This window comes from Balaenoptera ricei, chromosome 13 (assembly GCF_028023285.1).
Source record: "Balaenoptera ricei isolate mBalRic1 chromosome 13, mBalRic1.hap2, whole genome shotgun sequence".
Taxonomy (NCBI): domain Eukaryota; kingdom Metazoa; phylum Chordata; class Mammalia; order Artiodactyla; family Balaenopteridae; genus Balaenoptera; species Balaenoptera ricei.
The window spans coordinates 66,297,543-66,322,070 of record NC_082651.1 but is presented as its reverse complement, the minus strand read 5'-3'; the positions used below and the strand labels follow the sequence as shown (position 1 = coordinate 66,322,070).

The 24,528-nt window shown below is 35.8% G+C and overlaps 1 protein-coding gene across 7 annotated transcripts in view; it reads right to left on the bottom strand.

Annotated features, from left to right (window-relative positions):
- The window catches only part of PREPL (prolyl endopeptidase like), a 58,513-nt gene that overhangs the window by 22,432 nt on the left and 11,553 nt on the right, over positions 1-24,528 (bottom strand). For 5 of the 7 annotated variants that reach the window (XM_059943437.1, XM_059943439.1, XM_059943440.1 and 2 more), the window contains 4 exons: positions 5,279-5,401; positions 3,980-4,046; positions 3,196-3,402; positions 1,855-1,990 (listed from right to left, as the gene is read on the bottom strand). In XM_059943437.1, coding sequence (XP_059799420.1) covers positions 1,855-1,990; positions 3,196-3,402; positions 3,980-4,046; positions 5,279-5,401 — 533 coding nt within the window. The remainder of the gene's footprint in view (positions 1-1,854; positions 1,991-3,195; positions 3,403-3,979; positions 4,047-5,278; positions 5,402-24,528) is intronic. The other 2 variants (XM_059943444.1, XM_059943443.1) reach the window with 1 other exon arrangement.

Genomic DNA, 24,528 nt, shown 5'->3' with positions numbered 1-24,528 from the left:
TTGAAGTAAATGAAAATGGAAATACTACACACCAAAACTTATGGGATGTAGCAAAAGCAGTTCTAATAGAGGCATTTATAGCAATAAACACTTACATTAAGAAAAAGGAAAAATCTCAAACAAACTTCACACCTCAAGAAACTAGAAAAAGAAGTTATAAAGTAATTTTGGCAAACCTTACTTGTGAGAGCAGAATACTGAAACCTGGGGATCAAAGCAAACACAGTAAAAAAAAAACAGCTCAGTCTTAGAAGTTCTACGAAGACCTTTATTACATTTTCTCTACTGGTATGCTGCTTTTCCCTCTTGGTCCTTCCCTTTGGATTAGGGCTGTTAAGTACAGTTAACCCCTGAACAACATGGATTTGAACTGGTGGGGTCCACTTATACACAGATTTTTCTCAATAAATACATACCACACTACCACACCATCTGTGGTTGGCTGAATACTCTTATATGGAACAGTGGATAAAGAGGGTCAACTGTGAAGTTATAGGTGGATTTTCAACCACACGGGAGTCAGTGCCCCTAACCCCCAGTTGTTCAAGGGTCAACTGTATTCAGAATCGACAAACTAATCTGTGCTTTAGAGATCAGATGCCAAACTAGGTTTAAACATACTTAATTATGGTTAATTCTTTTTGGGGTAGAAAAAGCAAGCTAGAAGCCAAAAATCAAGAATCTTCAATGTATGTATAACTCAATCTTAGAACTTAGGATAGTAACAACATACAGCAACTAAGTACCTTATTCAAGGGTATAGCTCATAGGGTCAATTTTGAGTTTTATTCACAAGGTGGAAAATGGTTCACAATCGTAAGTCATTGATACAATGTAATAAATTACTAGCTTAAACTGTCATCTCCAAAAGATATCCTTGACAAATGACACATAAAGTAGTGGATCGTATGAATAGCTGGTTCTAGTAAATTCTCATTAAAACAATCAGCATCAGAAAAAAGCAATGACAGCATTACTGAACCCAGAATGTTAGTTCTATGGGTTGGAATAATACAATTTCTCCAGACCTCAAGTTCTTTATATAAACTGGGTGTTGTGTAAGATTTTCTTTAAGGTCCTTGTCAGCTCTGAGATTTTATTAAGTGAAGGGTTACTTTTCTTGTTTTGGGTATCAATTTTACTGTCATAGATTTGGTGTTAAAGATCATTTTTCTCTCTTGCAAAATCTGTTCAGATATTGTCCAAATTATACTGTAAAAGGTGACAGGACCCTGGTGTTAAGAAATAATTTATCATAAATCATTTGGAAAAGTATATCTGGGTAAGAGTTAAGGGATTTTGCCAGATAAATTTATTATCATTTCCTCCCAAGCCTGGTTAAGTGGTAATATGAGGCATAAGTCCTGAAGCAAAAAGAATTAGCTTTAAGGAGGAATTACCAAAGTATTGGGGAAAGTAAAATTTAAAGACCAATGTATATCATGGTTCAAAGCAAAGCAATTTAAAATTCAGATAAGCTATATGAAATAAATAGTGAATTCTGTGTAACTGACACCATGGTTATTCTAGTTATGACTTACAAGAGATTCATAACTGCTGCATGGAAACCATATTAAATGTTTAATTAACAACTCCTCTCATGTGTCAGTACAGAGAGAATGTTAATAACTCAGCATTTGAGTCTAATGATATATTTGTGTTCACTCTGAAGTCTGAATATAACTAATTTCCAATTTTGAATCTAAACCACTTACAAAAGAATGCTTATGCTCCTCTTAGCCTTATTATATCTGATTCCAGCCAAAATCAATGTTTTAAGTCAACCAAGAGCAGCACTTCAGATAACTAGAGAAATACTCTGAAGAAAAAGACTTAATTGTATTGTTTTAGTACCTTGGGTCTTTTTCTGTGTAAAAACGTTCATTACGCCTGTTATCACCAAAAGTGGCTCGATATACATCATGACAGCGAAGGTTCCTCTGGAAGGTGTAGAATAAAACATCTTCATCTTCTTCATCCTTTACCCATTCTAAAAGAAAATAATTAAAGAATTATATATATCCACCTACTTACAGTTTAAAAAAAAAAAGGCACAGTGCATTCTAATTTTGAGTGCCAAATAGAAGAGATGTGCAAGTTTATCCCTGGAAATCTAAATCTAACATAGGTTTGACTATGTCTAACCCTGTTATTTATAAGCCAGAGATATTTCCAGAGAATAAGATACTACTACATCAATTCTAAGTTTTCAAGTAGTTATTAGTCTCAGGGTACTCAAGTTTCTAAATAAGAGATGAATATTCAATATTTAAGAAAGACTTTGGTAAAGTCACATTTGCTTTTAGGAGATGAATTATGTTTAAATCTACAACCTCTAAATCTGAGGAAATTTTGGACCATTTTCTCTCATGCCTAAATGTTTCCTGTCTGTTTTCAAGCCACAGGATACCTCAAACTACCAAATATGGTGTTTTCTAGATCTTACCAGAAGCTGTCAATGAAAGTTTTCACACAATTACATCATGACTGCCACCTGGCTGACAGTGACTGTAAGACATTATTGTATAGTATGCATTCTGATTTTAGAGAGGTTAAAATGTACAAGAGGTATGCCTTAGAATCAATTAGATACGGTATAATTTCTATTCACTGCAAAAGCATTGTTATTAAACAATGGGGAAATATATGGCAGAAAATGAAAAGGGAGGATAAAGTATAAACATATATATCACTCAGTGATAAATGATAAAATTTAAAGTTGGTTCTCCTGGTAAAAATATCATAGCTTTTATTGAATAAGTTAGTTCATTGTGTTCCAGAGTTCCTTGGTAGTGACCCTGGGCAATGCGCTATAATGGCTCAACAAGATGATGTGAAATGAAAAAATCATACCCAAGCTTAAAGTTGAATAAAATATTAAGAGACAATTTTTATGTGAAAATGTACTCTAAATAATAGCAAAGAATTACTGATATATTAACATACACTGTACAACCTGGACTCTGATTACAATACTTTTAAAAACATGAACATGAATTTGGATATTTAACTAAAGAAGGGAAGGTCTCCTGAATAAGAGGCACAGAGGAAGGTATGGAGTCCACAGGGATAAACAGATCAGGCATTCATCTTCTCATTCACTCACGTGAGCAAGTAAAAATGTTTGCAAAGTGTGGACAATTCTCTTTACTGTTGCCTTTTCAATGTAGAAGACTGTTTTGGTTGGTGGCTTACCAAAACTGGACACATTTGGGAAAGAAGCTTCCATTACAGGTTGATCACTGAGCTTCACAACTACACAGGTAGATGCTTCAGAATCTTCAGTTCTTATCTTGGCAGCTACATATTTTTCATCAGGAGCAACTCTGATACAATCAATGAAGGGTTGCTCTAATTTAAGTTCCTCCAAATTGAACAAAACTTCATAATTATCATTGTCTGCTGCATAAAGGAAAGGATAAAGGAGATAATTCCACAAAATATACTTCAAAAAATTATAAACTGTATTTCAATGTTTTAAACTAGCATTCCCCTTTTGTAAGAGGCTACATTTTGGCGTCTTCGAACACTGACAGCAGTTTGACGTGTACAGAAAATGGCATTAGTATTTAATACTACCCTACGCTATTCAATATTATTCAATGCATCAACCTATGTAATGTTACTTGATAGTTATAGTCTAATATTTGTAGACCATATACAACCCAGAAAAGTAAGAAAATGTAAGTGACCCTGAATAGTCTATATAGTGCCTCGCACAGTATCCAGGATTTGGTAGATGCTCAAAAAATGCTGGTTCCCACCTCCATTCTCTCTGCCAAAGCTTTTGAATGTAGCTGTTAATTATATCTTAGGCAAACCCAGAAATTAAAAAACTACTCATTTAAAAATAGAGAAAAAAATCAGAAATTGAAAACAGATATTTTCTATACTTTTGAAAAATCAATATCAAATTTCCAATGAAAAATGTAAAACCTGAAAAATCAGGTATTTCTTACAAGGAAAAACTGTTTTGTACCTTCTTCATCTTTGGAACGAACCAAACAGCAGCCCTCTTGATAATAAACAAAACCACCATGTTTAATCTGACAATGAAAAGAAACAAATGGTTTATTTAATTACAATTTATTCAATAATTTAAAAACAATTTGTTTAGTGATCTGACTAGTCAAGATGAAGAAATGAGATCTTTTATAAGCAGACGTGTTGCAGTCTATGAATGAACATATAAAAAATACAAAATGAATCACTTTTTACAACATAGTGATTAAGATATGGTTTTCATATGTTTACAATCAATCACTGGAGGAGTTTCTAATACATAAATATAAGAGGCAACAAAGAGAAGGCATTAACGAAACCTACGTCAGTTATGACTGTACAAACCATTTTAGCTTTACTTCTGGAACGTTTGACAATTAACAGAGATCAAGTGGCATCTTTAAGATAATCCAAAATGATGCAGATACGGAAACTGTGACTTAGACTAGTCTGAAAACCCAGTCAGTTACTTTCTGAGAGTCTTTCCTTTAAAATATGCTGTCACTGCCAATTGTCCACGGTTTGATCTGATTTTACACAAAGCATCTCACCCTCTGTGAGGGTGACAGATATAGACAATTTAAGATTGAAAGACTATTACCAATATATGAATCATGCTCTTGTCTAATTCTTACATATTAAATGCAACTGATTGATATGATTTCAGGTAGCTTAAGACAATTACTACTTGCTAGTTAGTGGCACAATTTGAATCTGGAATTCCTCATTCTTAACCTATTGCTATTTCCATTCTACTACATACGTAATTTTCATTCATAAGCTGTGGTTCTGTTTTCCAATCTTATCGAAAAATTTTCAACATGCATGTTCAATCTGTTTCAACTGAATATTTATGACTGTGGTAACCACAAAACAGTCAAGCAAATGCTTGGATTTCATGGTATTATACTATTCAAAGTGAATTTTCTTTTATTAAAAAAAGTACAGATAGAACAATCAAATACTTTTCAAGTAATAAAACATTATGAGTTAGTTTCATTTGAACTTCTCCTGGGAGTATTTAAAAACAGAATTGATTTTTTCCAAAAACCAGAATTAACATTATATGCTTAGAAATTCATCTTGGCTTTGATCTTTATAACTTATTTAAAGGACCATACTCAGCTTACTCTTTGTTCTTTAAGTTTTTCAGCATATTTTAAAGGCCAAAAGCAGTCTAATTTTGATGTGGGATTATGTTTATAAACCACAAGGTATTTTATTTGTATCCTGACTGGTAATATCATATTAAAAAAATATATATAAGATATCCTACCTCTGCATTGATGATTTCGTATTCTTCTTGTGGCTGTGTTTCTAATTTTGTTCTCACTTTTTCAAATGCATCCATGTTTTCTGAAAGGGATTTTTCGTTTTCTTGTTTAATAGGCAAGAAATCCTGGAAAAAGTTTTATTAGTATGACCATAATATTTCGACTAGGGAGAAAACCTTTGCTTTTTAAAGGTAATTATTATTTCCTTTTCATTCAAGTACTACAATGTTAGGTGTATACCTATGAAATAATATGCATTTCACAGATCTTAAATGTTGTTTCATAAGCTCAATAAATTATTTCCTCTTTTTCATTTAAAAATGTAAACAAGGTGGATACTTGATGACTATATTATTAATTTAAATGGATAAGTCCTTAGGATGCAGTAGTACTAAGAAGCGTTGGAAAGTCTTCAGAAATACTATGAGAAAGAAGTAAAGGAAGTCCTATGAACATTTACATATTTAATAGCCAGGTGTGAGAAGTAGAAGTCTACAGAGTTTTATAAAGTACTGAAATACCTCCTAAAAAGGGGAAAACGTCAAAGGGAGAGGAAGACATTATCATTATGTTCACTATTATTTTATTCACAGCAAGAGTTATGATAAGAAGTTTTTCGTACTTATATCTTCATTAGCCATAATTTTCTTCTCGTGGAGATAAGGAATCCTCCGAATAGAACTGTTTATTAGCTCAAAAGGCAAAATAATGCTTTATAAAACAGAGCTTCTCTTTGAGGTTAAAAAAAATGATATACTCATCCTCAAAAAGGAAAAATAATGGAAAATTAACAAGTAGAGATATAGGTGAAAGCTAAATAAAGCACTCAGTGTCTTATTAGGAGTATCAATAAGCTAACAGCTTAAGTTGATCTCTGGTGAGCATATAAATATCATATGAATTATTAAAATTTGGATAAGGCAAAACCTCAGTTGTCAAATAAAAAAAAGGGTTGAATAATTCAACATTCCACAGGTTTCTCTTGCTTAAGGAAAATAATTCTAGCCAAGATTTTATATGTCAGCTTTCTGCCAAAGATGACAACTGTAGTGATTTGTGCCAGAGAGAGCACTAAGCCTTTGGTTAGAACCTGCAACAGCTGGTAAATATTTATTGCACAAGGGTATCCATGATACTTTACCAACAGTGTAGAGAATGTAAGCTATAAATATAGTTTTATATCACAAAGAGTTTACACAGTCTAAAATTAAACACAAGAATAAAACAGAAAAATCACCAAAGGAAATTAAATGAAAAAATAATCATTCTCACAAAGTTTTTTAGACTTTTTGAGATGCTTTATGATTTGGATTAGATTCACATCATCAACAATGGCTGTTACAGTAGTCTAAATCATTCAGTCTCTACTTCAACTGAAGTCTCTACTTCAATCATAAAATTAATATGACTGAGTAATGATTTGAAATTCAAATTCTAAAGGCTCATTTTTTTTAGAATTTCTACAAAATCTAGTGTTAATCTTTAGTGAGACAAAATATCTATACCAATAACTTCCTATTATCACCCAAAGCACAAATCAGAAGATGGCTACAAATTTATCTTGAAACTATAACTTAGTGGTAGAGGCTACCTTTTCACATCCAGATATATGATTACCTATTCTCTTAATTCCTATTAGAACTTTTGAAGTAGAGTCAGGATGGCTATGAAGAGAGTATCTCTTTCTACTACCTTGCAGCTCCTAGCACACTGTAGGTGAGGAGCTGGGCTCTGCCACTTTTAAACACCCATTCTTATTGAGAGCCATGGCCAATGCCGGGCTAAGGCAACAGAGCTGGGCCCAATATCTGTCCTCCTAAACTTATTTTACACTCTTGATTAACTTTTTTCTGTGTCACAAATCCTAATAAACTGAGCTTACCTGAACCAAAATAACCCTGAAAGCAACAGGATTTTTAACTGCCTTAATAAAATGGAAGTAGAATTCGAGAGTTTTGTAAATAATTCCTCAAAAGGAATTACTTCCAGGGAAACTGAGATTTTATATAATAATCATAAAGTACTCCAAATTGGTTTTCGTTTACATTCCGTCCCCAAGAATACCCACTGGGTGTTTTAAGCTTTCATTTCAATGCCAGCTAGCATTACCATTAGGGTATGCAGCTAAACCTATCCATTTTAGCCAAGTATCTTAATGCAGGGGTTCCCAACCTCTGGGCTGCTAACTGGTACCTGTCCGTGGCCTGCTAGGAACCGGGCCATACAGCAGGAGGTGAGCAGCAGGCGAGTGAGCAAAGCTTCATCTGCTGCTCCCCATCGCTCACATTACTGCCTGAACCATCACTCGCACTACTGCCTGAACCATTCCCCCCAATGCTCGCATTACCACGTGAACCATTGCTAGCATTAGCACCTGAACCATCCTCCCAGCCCCGGTTCATGAAAAAATTGTCTTCCACAAAACTGGTCCCTGGTGCCAAAAAGACTGGGGAACACTGTCTTAATACATGAATAGTCTATTGGTTTTAAGGGAATATACTACCTAAAGGAGTTGAGGTGAGGAGAGCTTTAAATTTCAAGAAAGTTACATGTACAGTATCACTCAATTAGTGGAAAAAAGAAGCATTCCTTCCCACCTTCTGGGTCGCCAACCACAAAACCATCTTAACAGAAACTCATAAGACAAGAGAATGGAATATGTAAACTTCACATTTTATTAATTAATTTATTTTTTGGCTACACTGCGTGGCATGCAGGATCTTAGTTCCCCAACCAGGGATCAAACCTGTGCCCCCTGCAGTGGAAGCATGGAGTCTTAACCACTGGACTGCCAGGAAAGTCTCTGTAAACTTTACTATAGCAAATAATAATGAACTCTACAAACAAAAAACAGCACAACAGAAGAACAGTGGGCAGCTTTTAGTCAAGATGGTGCCATTAATTAATGGCTCATTCCAAGTCTGGGGCAGGAGGAGTAAAAAGTAGGCTTAGGTCATTTTGTGTCAGAAAGCAAGAAGTGTTCAAAGGTTCATGGAGATGTGTCAAAAGAACACAAAGGCCAGTTTAAAGGGGTTCCTACTATCCACATTTGGAACAACTTGAGCATCAAAAACAATAATGACTGTAATTGATTATAATAAACTGAAAAAAATAAAAACAATAATTTAAAAAGAAGCAAAAAACAAAACACACTCCTAACTAAAATAAAAAAAAAATAATAAAAAATAAAAAACAAAAAAAGGGGGAAACTCTTCTTAACAGAATACTACCACCTAATAAATGTAGAAAGAATAATAGAAATAGAAAATCATTAGCACCCCCCAGTGAAACAAATGATTAGAGTAAAGATCATCCATGGTTACTAAACTCATTAGATGAAATGATGTCAGGTAATAAAATATTTGCACAAAGTATTACCCTAAGTCTACTTAGTAACTGCAAAGGGAATAATGGTCCATTAACAATGGAGAGAACTAGCAGTTACCACCTTAACTGAAATTATCAAGCTTAGCATCATTAACAGTGGGACAAACTGAGATTATGTGTCTCCTGAAATAATGTAATATGAAACATTTCAATTTAAGACAGAAAAAGAGAAGAGTAAACCTAAAGGAACTAGAAGAAAGGAAATAAAATTAATTTGTTTCAATTAAATTGATACAGTAATTAACGAGAAGACTAACAAAATTAAAAAGTTGGTTCTTTTAAAAAATGTACTAAGAAAGACATGCATAGCAAAACTGATTAAAAAAATGATAAAACATTATGAATGAAAAAGTTGGCATAATTACAGAAATAGTAAAGATTATTAAAACTTACAATAACATTCTTTATGCTAATATATTTGAAAACATGATAAAATGGATAATATTCCAGAAAATAAATTACCAAAACCAACTCAAAAAAAAGAAAAGCTGTATAAGCTAATAAATATCAAAGAAATTGATAACTAAGTGTTCCCTTCTTAAAAGAGACACAAATCCCAGATACTTTCAAAGGTAGCTTTCTCTAATCCCTCAAGGGAAAAATAATCTCATATGTCAACTATTTAAGGAAAAAAATGCCAACTATTTAAAACTACTCAACTTATTTTATCAGGCTAATATAACCCTGACACTAAAACTAGACAGTGACAATATTAGACAATTAAAAACCAATCTTACTGTAAAATATGGATTGAAAAAACTCTAAAATAAAATTCATAAATCAATGTATTTTTAAAAAGCACAAAATAAAAACAATAATAGTAACAATAAAATCCTATGTGATCGAGTAGGATTTACCTTAAGAATGAAAGGATGGTTCAACGTTAGAAAAATCCATCAATCACAAATAAAGGAAATAAATCTTAGGCCCATTTCAATTAATGCAGAAAAAAACCAGAAAATAATGCACTTAAAAAATGATAAAAACCTTAAATTAGGAATAGAGAGGGACTTCCTTGACTTAATAAATGATCTCTGTGTTTTTTTACACAAAACCATACTAATCATCTGTGAAACTCTTTTCAAGACTCTTAATTATATTCATTTAAAATATCTAGTTATATTTGCTGTTTATTTTCTTACTCAAAAAGTGACTGTTAAATGAAGGAAAGTGATTGTTTCCAATGCTCCCTGCTTCTAATTTCTCTCCTTGAGCCCAGTAAGATTTTTGCCCTTCTCATTCCACTGACTGCTCTTGTCAAGGTCACTGATGGCCAGAGACATTATGGGGGGCAGAGACAAGATGGCAGAGTAGAAAGATGTGAGCTCACCTCTTCTTATGAAAACACCCAAATCACAACTGCTGAACAACACTGACAAAAAAATCCTGGAACCTACCAAAAGAAAGATATCCTACACCCAAAGACAAAGAAGCCACAACGAGATGGTAGGAGGTGGGCAATTGTGATAAATCAAATACCATACCCATCGGGTAGATGACCCACAAACTGGAAAATAATCGTATCACAAAAGTTCTTCCACAGGGGCAAAAGTTCTGAGCCCCACATCAGGCTCACCAGCCTGGGCGTCCGGCAATGGGAGGAGGAGCCCCCAGAGAATCTGGCTTTGAAGGCCAGCAGGTTTTGATAGCAGGAATTCCACAGGACTAGGGGAAACAGAAACTGCACTCTTGGAGGGCGGACACAAAGACTCATGTGCGCCAGGACCAAGGGAAAAAAGAAATGACCTCAAAAGAGCCTGGGCCAGACCTACTGGCTGGTATTGGAGGGTCTTCTGTGGAGGCAGGGGGTGGCTGTGGCTCACTGTGGGGACAAAGACACCAGCAGCAGTAGTTCTGGGGAGTACTCATTGGCGTGAGCCCTACTGGTGGCTGCAATTTTCTCACCAAGACCTGGCCCCACACAACAGCCTGTAGGCTCCAGTGCTGGGACATCTCAGGCCAAACAACCAACAGGGCAGAAACACATCAGCAGACAGGCTGCTTAAAGTGTTCCTGAGCACACAGCTTCCTGCTAAACACACCCCTTGACATGGCCCTGCCCACCAGAGGGACAAGACCCAGCCCCACCCACCAGTGGGCAGGAACCAGTCCTTCCCACCAGGAAGGCTGGACAAGCCTCTTAGGCTCATCCACCAGCGGGCAGACAGCAGAAGCAAGAAGAACTACAATTCTGTAGCCTGTGGAACAGAAACCATAATCTCAGAAAGTTAGACAAAATGAGATGGCAGAGGAATATGTCCCAAATGAAGGAACAAGATAAAACCCCAGAAAAACATCTAAGTGAAGTGGAGATAGGCAATCTACCTGAAAAAGAATTCAGAGTAATGATAGTAAAGATGATCCAAGATCTTGGAAAAAAAAATGAAGGCACAGATTGAGAAAATACAAGAAACGTTTAACAAAGACAGAGAAGAACTAAAGAACAAACAAACAGAGATGAACAATACAATAACTGAAATGAAAAATACACTTGAAGGAATCAATAGCAGAATAACTGAGGCAGAAGAACGGATAAGTGAGCTGGAAGATAGAAGGGTGGAAATCACTGCTACGGAACAGAATAAAGAAAAAAGAATGAAAAGAAATGAGGACAGTCTAAGAGACCTCTGGGACAACATTAAAGGCACCAACATTCACATTATAGGGATCCCAGAAGAACAAGACAGAGAGAAGGGACCTGAGAAAATATCTGAAAAGATAATAGCTGAAAACTTCCCTAACGTGGGAAAGGAAACAGTCACTCAAGTCCAGGAAGCACAGAGAGTCCCAGGCAAGATAAACCAAAGGAGGAACATTCCAAGACACATAGTAATCAAATTGACGAAAATTAAAGACAAAGAAAAAATAATAAAAGCAACAAGGGAAGAGCAACAAATAACATACAAGAGAATTCTCATAAAGTTATCAGCTGATTTCTTAGCAGAAACTCTGCAAGCCAGAAGGGAGTGGCAGGATATATTTAAAGTGATGAAAGGGAAGAACCTACAACCAAGAATGCTCTAATCAGCAAGGCTCTCATTCAGATTTAGTGGAGAAATCAAAAGCTTTATAGACAAGCAAAAGCTAAGAGAATTTGGCACCACCAGACCAGCTTTGCAACAAAAGCTAAAGGAACTTCTCAAGGCGGAAAAGAAAAGGTTACAACTAGAAACAAGAAAATTAAGAATGGAAAAGCTCACTGGTAAAGGCAAACATACAGTAAAGGTAGGAAATCATCCACATACAAATATGATATCAAAACCAGCAATCATGAGAAGAGGAGAGTACAAATGCAGGATATTGGAAATGGATTTGAAATGAAAAGACCAGCAACTTAAAACAATCCTGTTTACATATAGACTGCTATATCAAAACCTCATGGTAACTGCAAACTGAAAATCTACAATAGATACACACACAAAAAAGAAAAAGGAATCCAAACACAACAGTAAAGTTAGTCATCAAATCACAAGAGAACAAAAGAGGAAGGGTCAAAAAAACACCTACAAAAACAAATCCAAAACAATTAACAAAATGGCAATAAGAACATACATGTCGATAATTACTTTAAATGTAAATGGATTAAATGATCCAACAAAAGACAAAGACTGGTTAAATGGATACAAGAATAAGACCCATATATATGTTGTCTACAAGAGATCCACTTCAGATCTAGGGACACACACAGACTGAAAGTGAGGGGATGGAAAACGCTATCCCATGCAAATGGAAATAAAAGAAAGCTGGAGTAGCAATACTCATATCAGACTAAATAGACTTTAAAATAAAGAATGTTAAAAGAGACAAGGAAGGGTACTACATAATGATCAAGGGATCAATCCAAGAAGAAGATATACCAATTATAAATATACATGCACCCAACATAGGAGCACCTCAATACATAAGGCAACTGCTAACAGCTCTAAAAGAGGAAATCAACAGTAACACAATAATAGTGGGGGACTTTAACACCCCACTTTCATCAACGGACAGATGATCCAGACAGAAAATCAATAAGGAAACACAGGCCTTAAATGACACATTAGACCAGATGAACTTAATTGATATTTAGAGAGCAGTCCATCCAAAAGCAGCAGAATACACATTCTTCTCCAGTACCCATGGAACAATCTCCAGGACTGATCACACGGTGGGCCACAAAGCTAACCTTGGTAAATTTAAGAAAAGTGAAATTGTACCAAGAATCTTTTCCAACTACAGTGCTAGGAAAAGAAAACTGTAAAAAAAACTGTAAAACAAAACAAAACAAAAAACTGTAAAAAACACAAACACGTGGAGACTAAACAATATGCTACCTAACAACTGATGGATCACTGAAGAAATCAAAGAGGAAATCAAAAAATACCTAGAGACAAAAAAAAACAAAAGCACGCCAATCTAAAACCTATGGGACGCAGCAAAAGCAGTCTTAAGAGAGAAGTTTATAGCAATAAAATCTTACCTCAGGAAACAAGAAAATCTCAAACAACCTAACCTCACACCTAAAGCAAATAAAGAAGAACAAACAAAACTCAAAGTTAGTAAAAGGAAAGAAATCATAAAGATCAGAGCAGAAATAAATGAAATAGAGACAAAGAAAACAACAGAAAAGACCAATGAAACTAAAAGCTAGTTCTATGAAAAGATAAACAAAATTGATAAACCTTTAACCAGACTCATCAAGAAAAAAAGGTAGAGGGCTCAAATCAATAAAATTAGAAAAGAAAAAGAAGTTACAATGGATACCACAGAAATACAAGGGATCATAAGAGACTACTACAAGCAACTATATGCCAATAAAATGGACAACCTAGAAGAAATGAACAAATTCTTAGAAAGGTACAATCTCCCAAGACTGAACCAGGAAGAAATGGGAAATATAAACAGACCAATCACAAGTAGTGAAATTGAAATCTGTGATTAAAAAACTCCCAACTAACAAAAGTCCAGGACAAGATGGCTTCAGAGGTGAATTCTATCAAACATTTAGAGACGAGTTAACACCTATCCTTCTGAAACTCTTCCAAAAAACTGCAGAGGAAGGAACACTCCCAAACTCATTCTATGAGGCCACCATCACCCTGATACCAAAATCAGACAAAGATACCACAAAAAAAAAGAAAATTACAGGCCAGTATCACCGATGAAGATAGATGCAAAAATCTTCAACAAAATATTTGCAAACTGAATCCAACGATATATTAAAAGGATCATACACCATGAAAAAGTGGGATTTATCCCAGGGATGCAAGGATTTTTCAATATCCACAAAACAATCAGTATGACACACTACATCAACAAATTAAAGAATAAAAACCATATGATCTCAATAGAAAAAGCTTTTGACAAAATCCAACACCCATTTATGATGATAACTCTCCAGAAAGTGGGTATGGAGAGAACATACCTCAACATAATAAAGGCCATATATGACTAAACTATAGCTAATATCAAACTCAGGGGTGAAAAGCTGAAAGCATTTCCTCTAAGATCAGGAACAAGACAAGGATGTCCACTCTTGTCACTTTTATTCAACATAGTTTTGGAAGTCCTAGGCATGGCAATCCAAGAAGAAAAAGAAATACAAGGAATCCAAATTGGAAAAGAAGAAGTAAAACTGTCACTGTTTGCAGATGACATGATGCTATCCATAGAAAATTCTGAAGAAGCTACCAGAAAACTACTAGAGCTCATCAATGAATTCAGTAAAGTTGCAGGATACAAAATTAATACCCAGAAATCTGTTGCATTTCTATGCAGTAACAACAAAAGATCAGAAAGAGAAATTAAAGAAACAATCCCATTTACTCTTGCATCAGAAAGAATAAAATACCTAGGAATAAACCTACCTAAGGAGACAAAAGACCTATAACCCCAAAACTATAGGACACTGATGAAAGAAATCGAAGATGACACAGACGGAGACATACCATGTTCTTAGACTGTAAGAATCAATACTGTCAAAATGACTATACTACCAAGGCAATCTACAGATTCAATGCAATCCCTATCAAATTACCAATGGTATTTTGCACAGAACTAGAACAAAAAATTTAAAAATTTGTATGGAGACACAAAAGACCCTGAATAGCCAAAGCAATCTTGAGAAAGAAAAACAGAGCTGGAGGAATCAGGCTTCCTGGCTTCAAATTATACTGCAAAGTTACAGTAATCAAGACAGTATGGTACTGGCACAAAAACAGAAATACAGATCAATGGAACAGGATAGAAAGCCCATAGATAAACCCGCGCACCTATGGTCAATTAATCTACAACAAAGGAGGAAAGACTATACAATGGAGAAAAGACAGTCTCTTCAATAAATGGTGCTGGGAAAACTGGACAGCTACATGTAAAAGAATGAAATTAGAACACTCCCTAACACCATACACAAAAATAAACTCAAAATGGATTAAAGACCTAAATGTAACAGCAGATACTATAAAACTCTTAGAGGAAAACATAGGCAGAACACCCTTTGACATAAATCGCAGCAATATCTTTTTCAATCTGTCTCCCAGAGTAATGGAAATAAAAACAAAAATAAACAAATGGAACCTAATTAAACTCAAAAGCTTTTGCACAGCAAAGGAAACCATAAACAAAACGAAAAGACAACCCACAGAATGGGAGAAAATATTTGCAAAGATGCGATCAACAAGGGATTAATCTCCAAAACTTACAAACAGCTCATGTGGCTCAATATCAAAAAAACAAACAACCCAATCAAAAAATGGGCAGAAGACCTAAATAGACATTTCTCCAAAGACATACAGAGGGCCAATAGGCACATGAAAAGATGCTCAACATCACTAATTATTAGAGAAATGCACATCAAAACTACAATGAGATATCACCTCACACCAGTCGGAATGGTCATCATCAAAAGTCTACAAACAATAAATGCTGGAGAGGCTGTGAAGAAAAGGGAACCCTCCTACACTGTTGGTGGGAATGTAAATTGGTACAGCCACAATGGAGAACAATATGGAGGTTCCTTAAAAAACTAAAAATAGAGCTACCATATGATCCAGCAATCCCACTACTGGGCATATATCTGGAGAAAACCATGGTTTGAAAGGATGCATACACCCCTGTTCATTGCAGTGCTGTTTACAATTGCTAAGAATGGAAGCAACCTAAATGCCCATCTACAGAGGAATGGATAAAGAAGATGTGGTATATATATATATATATATATATATATATATATATATATATATATATATGCATTGGAATATTACTCAGCCATTAAAAAGAATGAAATAGTGCCATTTGCAGCAACATGGATGGACCCAGAGATTATCATACTAAGTGAAGTCAGACAGAGAAAGGCAAATGTCATATGATATCGCTTATGTGCGGAATCTTAAAAAAATGATACAAATAAACTTATTTCCAAACTGAAACAGACTCACAGACTTAGAAAACAAACTTATCATTTGGGACTTCCCTGGTGGCACCAGGAAGAATCTTCCTGTCAATGCAGGGGACATGGGTTCAATCCCTGGTCCGGGAAGATCCCACATGCCACGGAGCAACTAAGCCTGTTCGCCACAACTACAGAGCCTGAGCTCTAGAGCCCGCGTTCCACAACTACTGAAGCCCAGGCGCCCTACAGCCCATGAGCCACAACTACTGAGCCCACGCGCCACAACTACGAAGCCTGCGTGCCGCGACTACTGAGCTCACGTGCTGCAACTACTGAAGCCCGCGTGCCTAGAGCCCGTGCTCTGCAATAAGAGAAGCCACCACAATGAGAAGCCCATGCACTGCAACGAGAAGTCCACGCCCCACGACGAACAGTAGCCCCCATTCACCACAACTAGAGAAAAGCCCGCACACAGCAATGAAGATCCAATGCATCCAAAAAATAAATAAAATTAAAAAAAAAAAAGAAAACAAACTTATGGCTAACAAAGGGGAAAGGTGGGTGGGGGGAGGGATAAATTGGGAGTTTGGGATTGACATATACACACTACTATATTTAAAATAGATAACAAACAAGGACAGCACAGGGAACTCTGCTCAATATTCTGTAATAACCTAAGTGGGAAAAGAATTTGAAAAAGAATAGATACATGTATATGTATAACTGAATCACTGTACACCTGAAACACAACACTGTTAATGAACTATACTCCAATATAAAATAATAATTAAAAAAATAAGATACTACTTCATTTAAAAAAAAGGTCACTGATGGCCACTACATCACAAAGTACAAATGTTAATTCTAGGTATTCACAGTACTTGACCTATCAGCATTATGAAACAGTTGATCACTTCCTCCTCCTAAAAACACTTTTCTTCACTTGGCTTCCAGGACACCTCATTCTCATTGTTTGCCTCCTATCTCACTGGCCCTTCTCAGTGTCTTTAGCTAGTTCCTACTCAACTCCTTGGCTCTTACCATCAAAATACCCTGGACCACTTCTTTACCTATAGTGTGCACTAATTCCTTTGGTGATCTCATCCAGTCTCATGACATTAAAAGCTATTTACGTGCAGAGGACTCCTAAATTTATATATCTAACAAGTATGTCAAAAAATGTCTAAAACTGAACATCCAATTTCCCCATGTACCCTCTCCCCACAAAAATCTCCTGTTCTGTAGGCAATCTTTCCTATTTTCATAAATAACTCTCTTTCCAAGCTGCTCATGCTTTAAAGTATTAGTCTTCTTTGCCTTTCTCTCTTGCCACAATCAAGTGATCTGCAAACCTTGTCAATTCTACTTTCAAGATATATCTAGAATCTGACCACTTCTCACACTTGTACTAGTCTGGTGGTACCAGTATCGTTTCTCCTTTGGATTACTGCAATAGCCAAAATGCTCTGTTTCTGCCTCTGCCTTCCACAGTCTATTTTCAACAAAGGAACTAGAGTGAGCCTGAAGTCAGATTATATCACTCCTTCACTCAAAACCCCATCCAATGGTTTTCCCATCTCATTCAAGAGGAAAAATCCTTATAATGGTCTACAAGAGCCTAAAGGATCTTGCCCCATTACCTTGCTGACCTCATCTGCTACTACATTCCTCCCTCATCCACTTACTCTGAGCCACACTGGCCTCTTTGATGTTTCTTGAATATGTCAGGCTTGCTCCCACCTCACTTTCTTAGAACTTACTGTGTCCTATGCCCAAACACCTACTTGAAGCTATTGCTCAAATGTCATCTCAGTTAGGCTTGCCTTGACCACTCCACTAAAATCACAGTTCACCCTATCCCAACATGGCCTATCTAATCTTTCCTTGTCCTATTTTATTTTTCATTGTGCTTATTGCCTCTGACATACTTTATATTTTACTCACATATTTCTTTATTCTTTCTCTCTCCCTAGAAGCAGAATGATAAGCTCCATGAAGGCAGGTATCTTTGTTTCCTTTGCTCAATGCTATATACTCAATGGGTAGAATGATGCATAGTAGGTGTTCAACAAATAATTGCTGAATTGAATGAAACATAGAGAGCACAAAACATAAAAATTTAAAGACTTATTTAACAAAAGACATCATAAAGTGAAAAGACAGCACGAATATAGAGAAGATATCTACGCACAAATAAAAGACAAAGGATACGTAAAAAACTCCTATGAATCAGTAAGAAAAAGACAAACTCAATAGGAAAAACGGTCAAACATCATCAATAAGCAATTCAGGAAGACAAAACCTATGGTGTCAATAAACATATGAAAAGATGCTCAACCTCATTATTAGGGCAATGAAAATTAAGCAACAATGACATACTATTTACCCATCAGCAGGGCAAAAAGGTCTGATAATATCAAATGTTATTCAAGATATAGAGATAGAATTCTTATATATTCCTTTCTATCTTGATTGTAAGATAGTTCTATCAATTCAGAAATTAATTTAACAAGAAACATTACGATGTGAATACAATTAGGAATTCCAATTCTAGATACAGACTCTAGAGAAAGACAAGCACACATGGATAAGGAGATACATACAAGATTGTGCTCTGCAGCTTTTTTTGGGTAAGTCTGGAAATTGGAAACAACCTACATGCTTGTCCAAAGAAAATAGATTAATTGTGGCATATCATAGAATACTACGCAGCAGTTGTAAAAAATGAAACAGAGATACATATATTAATGTGGAACCTCAAAATCAGAATGTTGAACAGCAAAGCAAGTTATACAATTATATGTACATTATTTACCTAAAGTTGTAAAACATGCAAAACAATATTATATATCATCGTGGATACAAATATATATGCTACCAAATTACATAAAAATAGAATGGAAAGAGGTTAAGGACAATGATCACCACTGGGGAGGTAAGGAAGATAATGTGATCAGGGAAGTACATAGGAGTCTTCAAATACATCTGTAACTTTTTTGGTTAAGAAAAAAGTCACACTGAGTACTGGATACATGGGTATTTGCTATGATATTCTCTCTCTCTTTGTTTATATCTGTAGTGACTTATAATAAAAGATATTTAAAAGAAATGTGATGTGAATCAGGTTACCTGAGGTTTGGTTCTGACTCCATTAATTTTTATAATTTTTAAAAATTTTATCTTGGGCTCAGTGACTTTAGTTTTTTCATTTGTAAAGAAAGAACTCACACATTTCCTGATTTCAAAACTTACTAGAATGCTATGGCAATCAAGAGTGTAGTACTGGCCTAAGGACAGACATACAGATCAACAGGATAGAACTGACAGTCCAGAAATAAACCCTTTCATTTATGGTCAGTAGATTTTTGATAAGCGTGCTAAGAAAATTAGATGGGAAAAGAACAGTCTTTTCAACAAATGATGCTGGGCTAAGTGGATATTCACAAGCAAAATAATGAAGTCAAACTCTGATCCTTCACAGCACATACAAAAAATAAATTCAAAATAGACCAAAGACCTAAAGAAAGCTCAGACTACATGAATTCTTTGGTCTTTCTTCAAGCAATAAAATTTATGGCTACATGAAAAGAAAAAAATCATTCATTCAACTAATAACTCATCTACAAACATTTATTGCTTATCTAGTATGTGGCAGTCATTAATGCTACATGTTGGGCATATAAAGATGTACATTGTAAAATTCTTGTCTTCAGGGACTTCCCAATCTAATGGAAAGAGGAAAAAAATTTAAATAATAATAATTATATAATAATAATAAATAGCATAGAAGTAAATACAGTGTCATGCCTTTTATGGCTTCAACCACTACCTACACATGGAACACTCTTTCCAACTTCCAGACTCATGTATCCAGCTGATGAGTAAAATCTCCACATCAGTAGTGAGTTACATTTACTCCTTCTCCTTCCTCACCCTTAACATCTGAGTAACGGTAAGGCTATACATGTGACTGTGAAATAAGTCTGTTCGAAACATAAAGATGATCCACATGTATTTTCAAATGTTGTGATTTTGAGAAGTTAACATGATGTCTATCCCAGTAAGGGGGATATCACCTGTAATCAAATACAATAAGAAATCGGAGGGAATTCCCTGGCGGTTCAGCAGTTAGGACTCAGTGCTTTCACTCCCGTGGCCCAGGTTCAATCCCTGGTTGGGGAACTCTACTAAGTGGGATAAATAAAGATCAGAGTAGCTTTGTGTCAGTTTAGGTCAGGTTTTGCCAAAAAAAAATAATAAGTAAATACTTTTGTAAGGGACTTCTGGATTTTAGAATCCAAATAGATCAGAGATTATCACCCTATGTTCTCTATTATTCTACTAAAATGCCCCAAGTTAAATGTAATCACTCTGTAACTGTGAAGTTTGACTGATTCTATCTCTTCAATCCTCCCTCAAATCTTACACTTTTCTCCATTTTTCTGGCTATGTCCTTAGTTTAGGCTCTCATCTTCATTCACCTTACTGACAAGGCTTTCTACTTCCAATCTATTTTCTGCAATTCTGTCAGAGTGATTCTTCTAAAATGCAAATCTGATTGAATCTACATTTTTCAATGACTTTCTATTGCTTTTAGGATGCAGTTCAAATTTCTCACAAGATTTACACAACTGCCTATACATGATCTGGCCCCTGCTTACTTCTTCTGGTTCATCTTTGACCATTTTGGCTAGAGTACTTGTAGGGATTGCCCTCTCTCAATGTGGGGCTCTTACAAATGTTGCTCCCTGTGCCTGGTATTACCTTAACTACACTCTCAGTCCTTTCTATTTTGTCTAGCTCAATCCTTTATTTGGGGACTTAGGTTCAAGAATTACACTGCAACCCAAAGAATGGCATTCTATAAAATACATGTAGGCCCCTATTTATGGGGACAGTCATTCACTCAACAGTATTTATTACTATGTCATGCACTGTCTCACACAATAGGGAAGCAATATTGAACTGACAGACATGGACCCTGCCCTTATGGAGTTTACATTTTAGCTGGGAAGACAAAACAAAAAAGGACACTGACAAATGAAGTAATAATTGTGGTAAAGTAGTGAGAAGGAAACAAGGTTAAGGTTAAAAATGAGCTTCAGTTACTTTGATTACCATGGTCAGAAACGGCCTTTCTCAGGAGGTAACATTTAATCAAGACATAATATAGGAAAAGGAACTAGACATGCAGGCGTGCATGGGATTAGGGATTAGTATGTAAAGGTCCTGAGATAGATGGGAAAGAGTTCTGTTCTTTGATCCAGGAGATAACCGTTGTAGCTTGACCAAAGTGAATGTGGGCAAAGTGGCAAGAAATGAGATCGGGGCTAGATCTTGCAGAGTCTTGGGGAACATGACTAGGAAAATGGAGTTTATGTTTATGTGTTAAGAACTTCTGGAAGGGTTTTAAGCTACAGAGTGACATGATTTAATTTGTATTTTAAGATCACTCTTCCAAATGTATGAAAATATGTTGGAAGGGAAGAGGCAAGCAAGAAACCTAGTTAGGTGGCTTCACCAGTTGTCCAGGTGAAAAATAACTGAGTGATGATGGTATAGATGGAAAAATATGGACAGATTCACCATACATTTTGGAGGTTAATGCAATGTGTTTCTGAAAGCATGTCAGACATGATGGTATACATGACTTGGGGTATATGAATATTTAATTAGAAAGAATATAACTAGCACATCAGACTGGTGACTTACTATTATTCCTTGGGATGAGACAAGTTGGTTAAACAAAAATAATTAAGTAAATAATAGGCTAGATGATATAGTGCCATGGTAAAAATCATGAAGCTAGTTTGGTATGCACTGTTAACAGATGTGATGGCAGGGTAAAGGAACAGGAGGAATAAAACATGTTTCCCCATGTTCTGCCTTGACCAACTGAGTACAGACCAATGAGATAAAGAAGAGCTGAGTCAGGGCTGGGAAAGTTGAAGTTCAACTGTGGACAGTCTGAGAAGTCAGTAAGATGTCCAACTGGAGATTAATTCTGTGCAGCACAGAGGTGAGTCTGGGATGACCATAATAACTGCTATGGTACTAAGTCCATGGAAATGGACAAAATTACTTAGGAAGAAATTAAGGAGAGAAAAAAGCGCCAGGACCAAGCCCTGAGAAACTTCGCAGTTGAGAAGTCATATGGAAGAAAAGTTAGAAAAGGAGATCGAGAAGGGTTGGTATGTAAGGTAGTAGGAAAACGTGGAGTCAAGAGGCCAAAAGAGTGTTTCAAGGAGGGAATGGTCAAGCATGTCAAATCTGCTGAGAGCACCTCTGAGATGAGGAAAGGGAAGTGTCTACTAGGTTGAAATATATTACGTCGTTGGTGACAATGACAGAGGTTTTAATGGAGGAGGGGAGCCATACTCCAGCAGGTTAAAGAGTAAATGGAAAGTGGAGAAAAAAAACAAAAAATAAAGAAGTGGTAGCTACGTACAATCCGGCAGCCTGTGGAACAAACACCACATTAACAGAAAGACAGACAAGATGAAAAAGCAGAGAGCTATGTACCAGATGAAGGAACAAGATAAAACCCTGGAAAAACAACTAAGCGAACGGAGGCAATCTTTCAGAAAGACAATTCAGAGTAATGACAGTGAAGATGATCCAGGACGTCAGAAAAAGAATGGAGGCAAAGATCGAGAAGATGCAAGAAATGTTTAATAAAGATCTAGAAGAATTAAAGAACAAACAAACAGAGATGAAGAATACAATAACTGGAATGAAAAACACACTAGAAGGAATCAATAGCAGAATAACTGAGGCAGAAGAACGGATAAGTGACCAGGAAGACAGAATGGTGGAATTCACTGCTGCGGAACAGAATAGAGAAAAAAGAATGAAAAGAAATGAAGACAGCCTAAGAGACCTCTGGGACAACATTAAAAGCAACAACATTCGCATTATAGGGGTCCCAGAAGGAGAAAAGAAAGAGAGAAAGGAGCCAAGAAAATATTCCAAATGATTATAGTCAAAAACTTCCCTAACATGGGAAAAGAAACAGCCACCCAAGACCAGGAAGTGCAGAGAGTCCCATACAGGATAAACCCAAGGAGAAACATGCCAAGACACATAGTAATCAAATTGGCAAAAATTAAAGACAAAGAAAAATTACTGAAAGCAGCAAGGGAAAAACGACAAATAACATACAACGGAACTCCCATAAGGTTAACAGCTGATTCTCAGCAGAAACTCTACAAGCCAGAAGGGAGTGGCATGATATACTTAAAGTGATGAGAGGGAAGAACCTACCACCAAGATTACTCTACCCGGCAAGGATCTCATTTAGATTTGATGGAGAAATCAAAAGCTTTACAAACAAGCAAGAGCTAAGAGAATTCAGCACCACCAAACCAGCTCTACAACAAATGCTAAAGGAACTCCTCTAAGTGGGAAGCACAAGAGAAGAAAAGGACCTACAAAAACAAACCCAAAACAATTCAGAAAAAGGTCATAGGAACATACATATCGATAATTACCTTAAACGTGAATGGATTAAATGCTCCAACCAAAAGACACAGGCTTGCTGAATAGATACAAAAACAAGACCCATATATATGCTGTCTACAAGAGACCCACTTCAGACCTAGGGACACATACAGACTGAAAGTGAGGGGATGGAAAAAGATATTCCATGCAAATGGAAATCAAAAGAAAGCTGGAGTAGCAATACTCATATCAGATAAAATAAACTTTAAAATAAAGAATGTTACAAGAGACAAGGAAGGATACTACATAATGATCAAAGGATCAATCCAAGAAGAAGATATACCAATTATAAATATACATGCACCCAACACAGGAGCACCTCAATACATAAGGCAACTGCTAACAGCTCTAAAAGAGGAAATCAACAGTAACACAATAATAGTGGGGGACTTTAACACCTCACTTACACCAATGGACAGATCATCCAAACAAAAAATTAATAAGGAAACAGAAGCTTTAAATGACACAATAGAACAGATAAATTTAACTGATGTTTATAGGACATACCATCCAAAAACAGCAGATTATACTTTCTTCTCAACTGTGCACAGAACATTCTCCAGGATAGATCACATCTTGGGTCAAAAATCAAGCCTCAGTAAATTTAAGAGAACTGAAATCATATCAAGCATCTTTTCTAACCACAATGCTATGAGATTAGAAATCAATTACAGGGAAAAAAACGTAAAGAACACAAACACATGGAGGCTAAACAATACGTTACTAAATAACCAAGAGATCACTGAAGAAATCAGAGAGGAAATCAAAAAATACCGAGTGACAAATGACAATGAAAACACAACAATCCAAAACCTATGGGATGCAGCAAAACCAGTTCTAAGAGGGAAGTTTGTAGCTATATAAGCCTACCTCAAGAAACAAGAAAAATCTCAAATAAACAATCTAACTTTACACCTAAAGGAACTATATAAAGAAGAACAAACAAAACCCAAAGTTAGCAGAAGGAAAGAAATCATCAAGATCAGAGCAGAA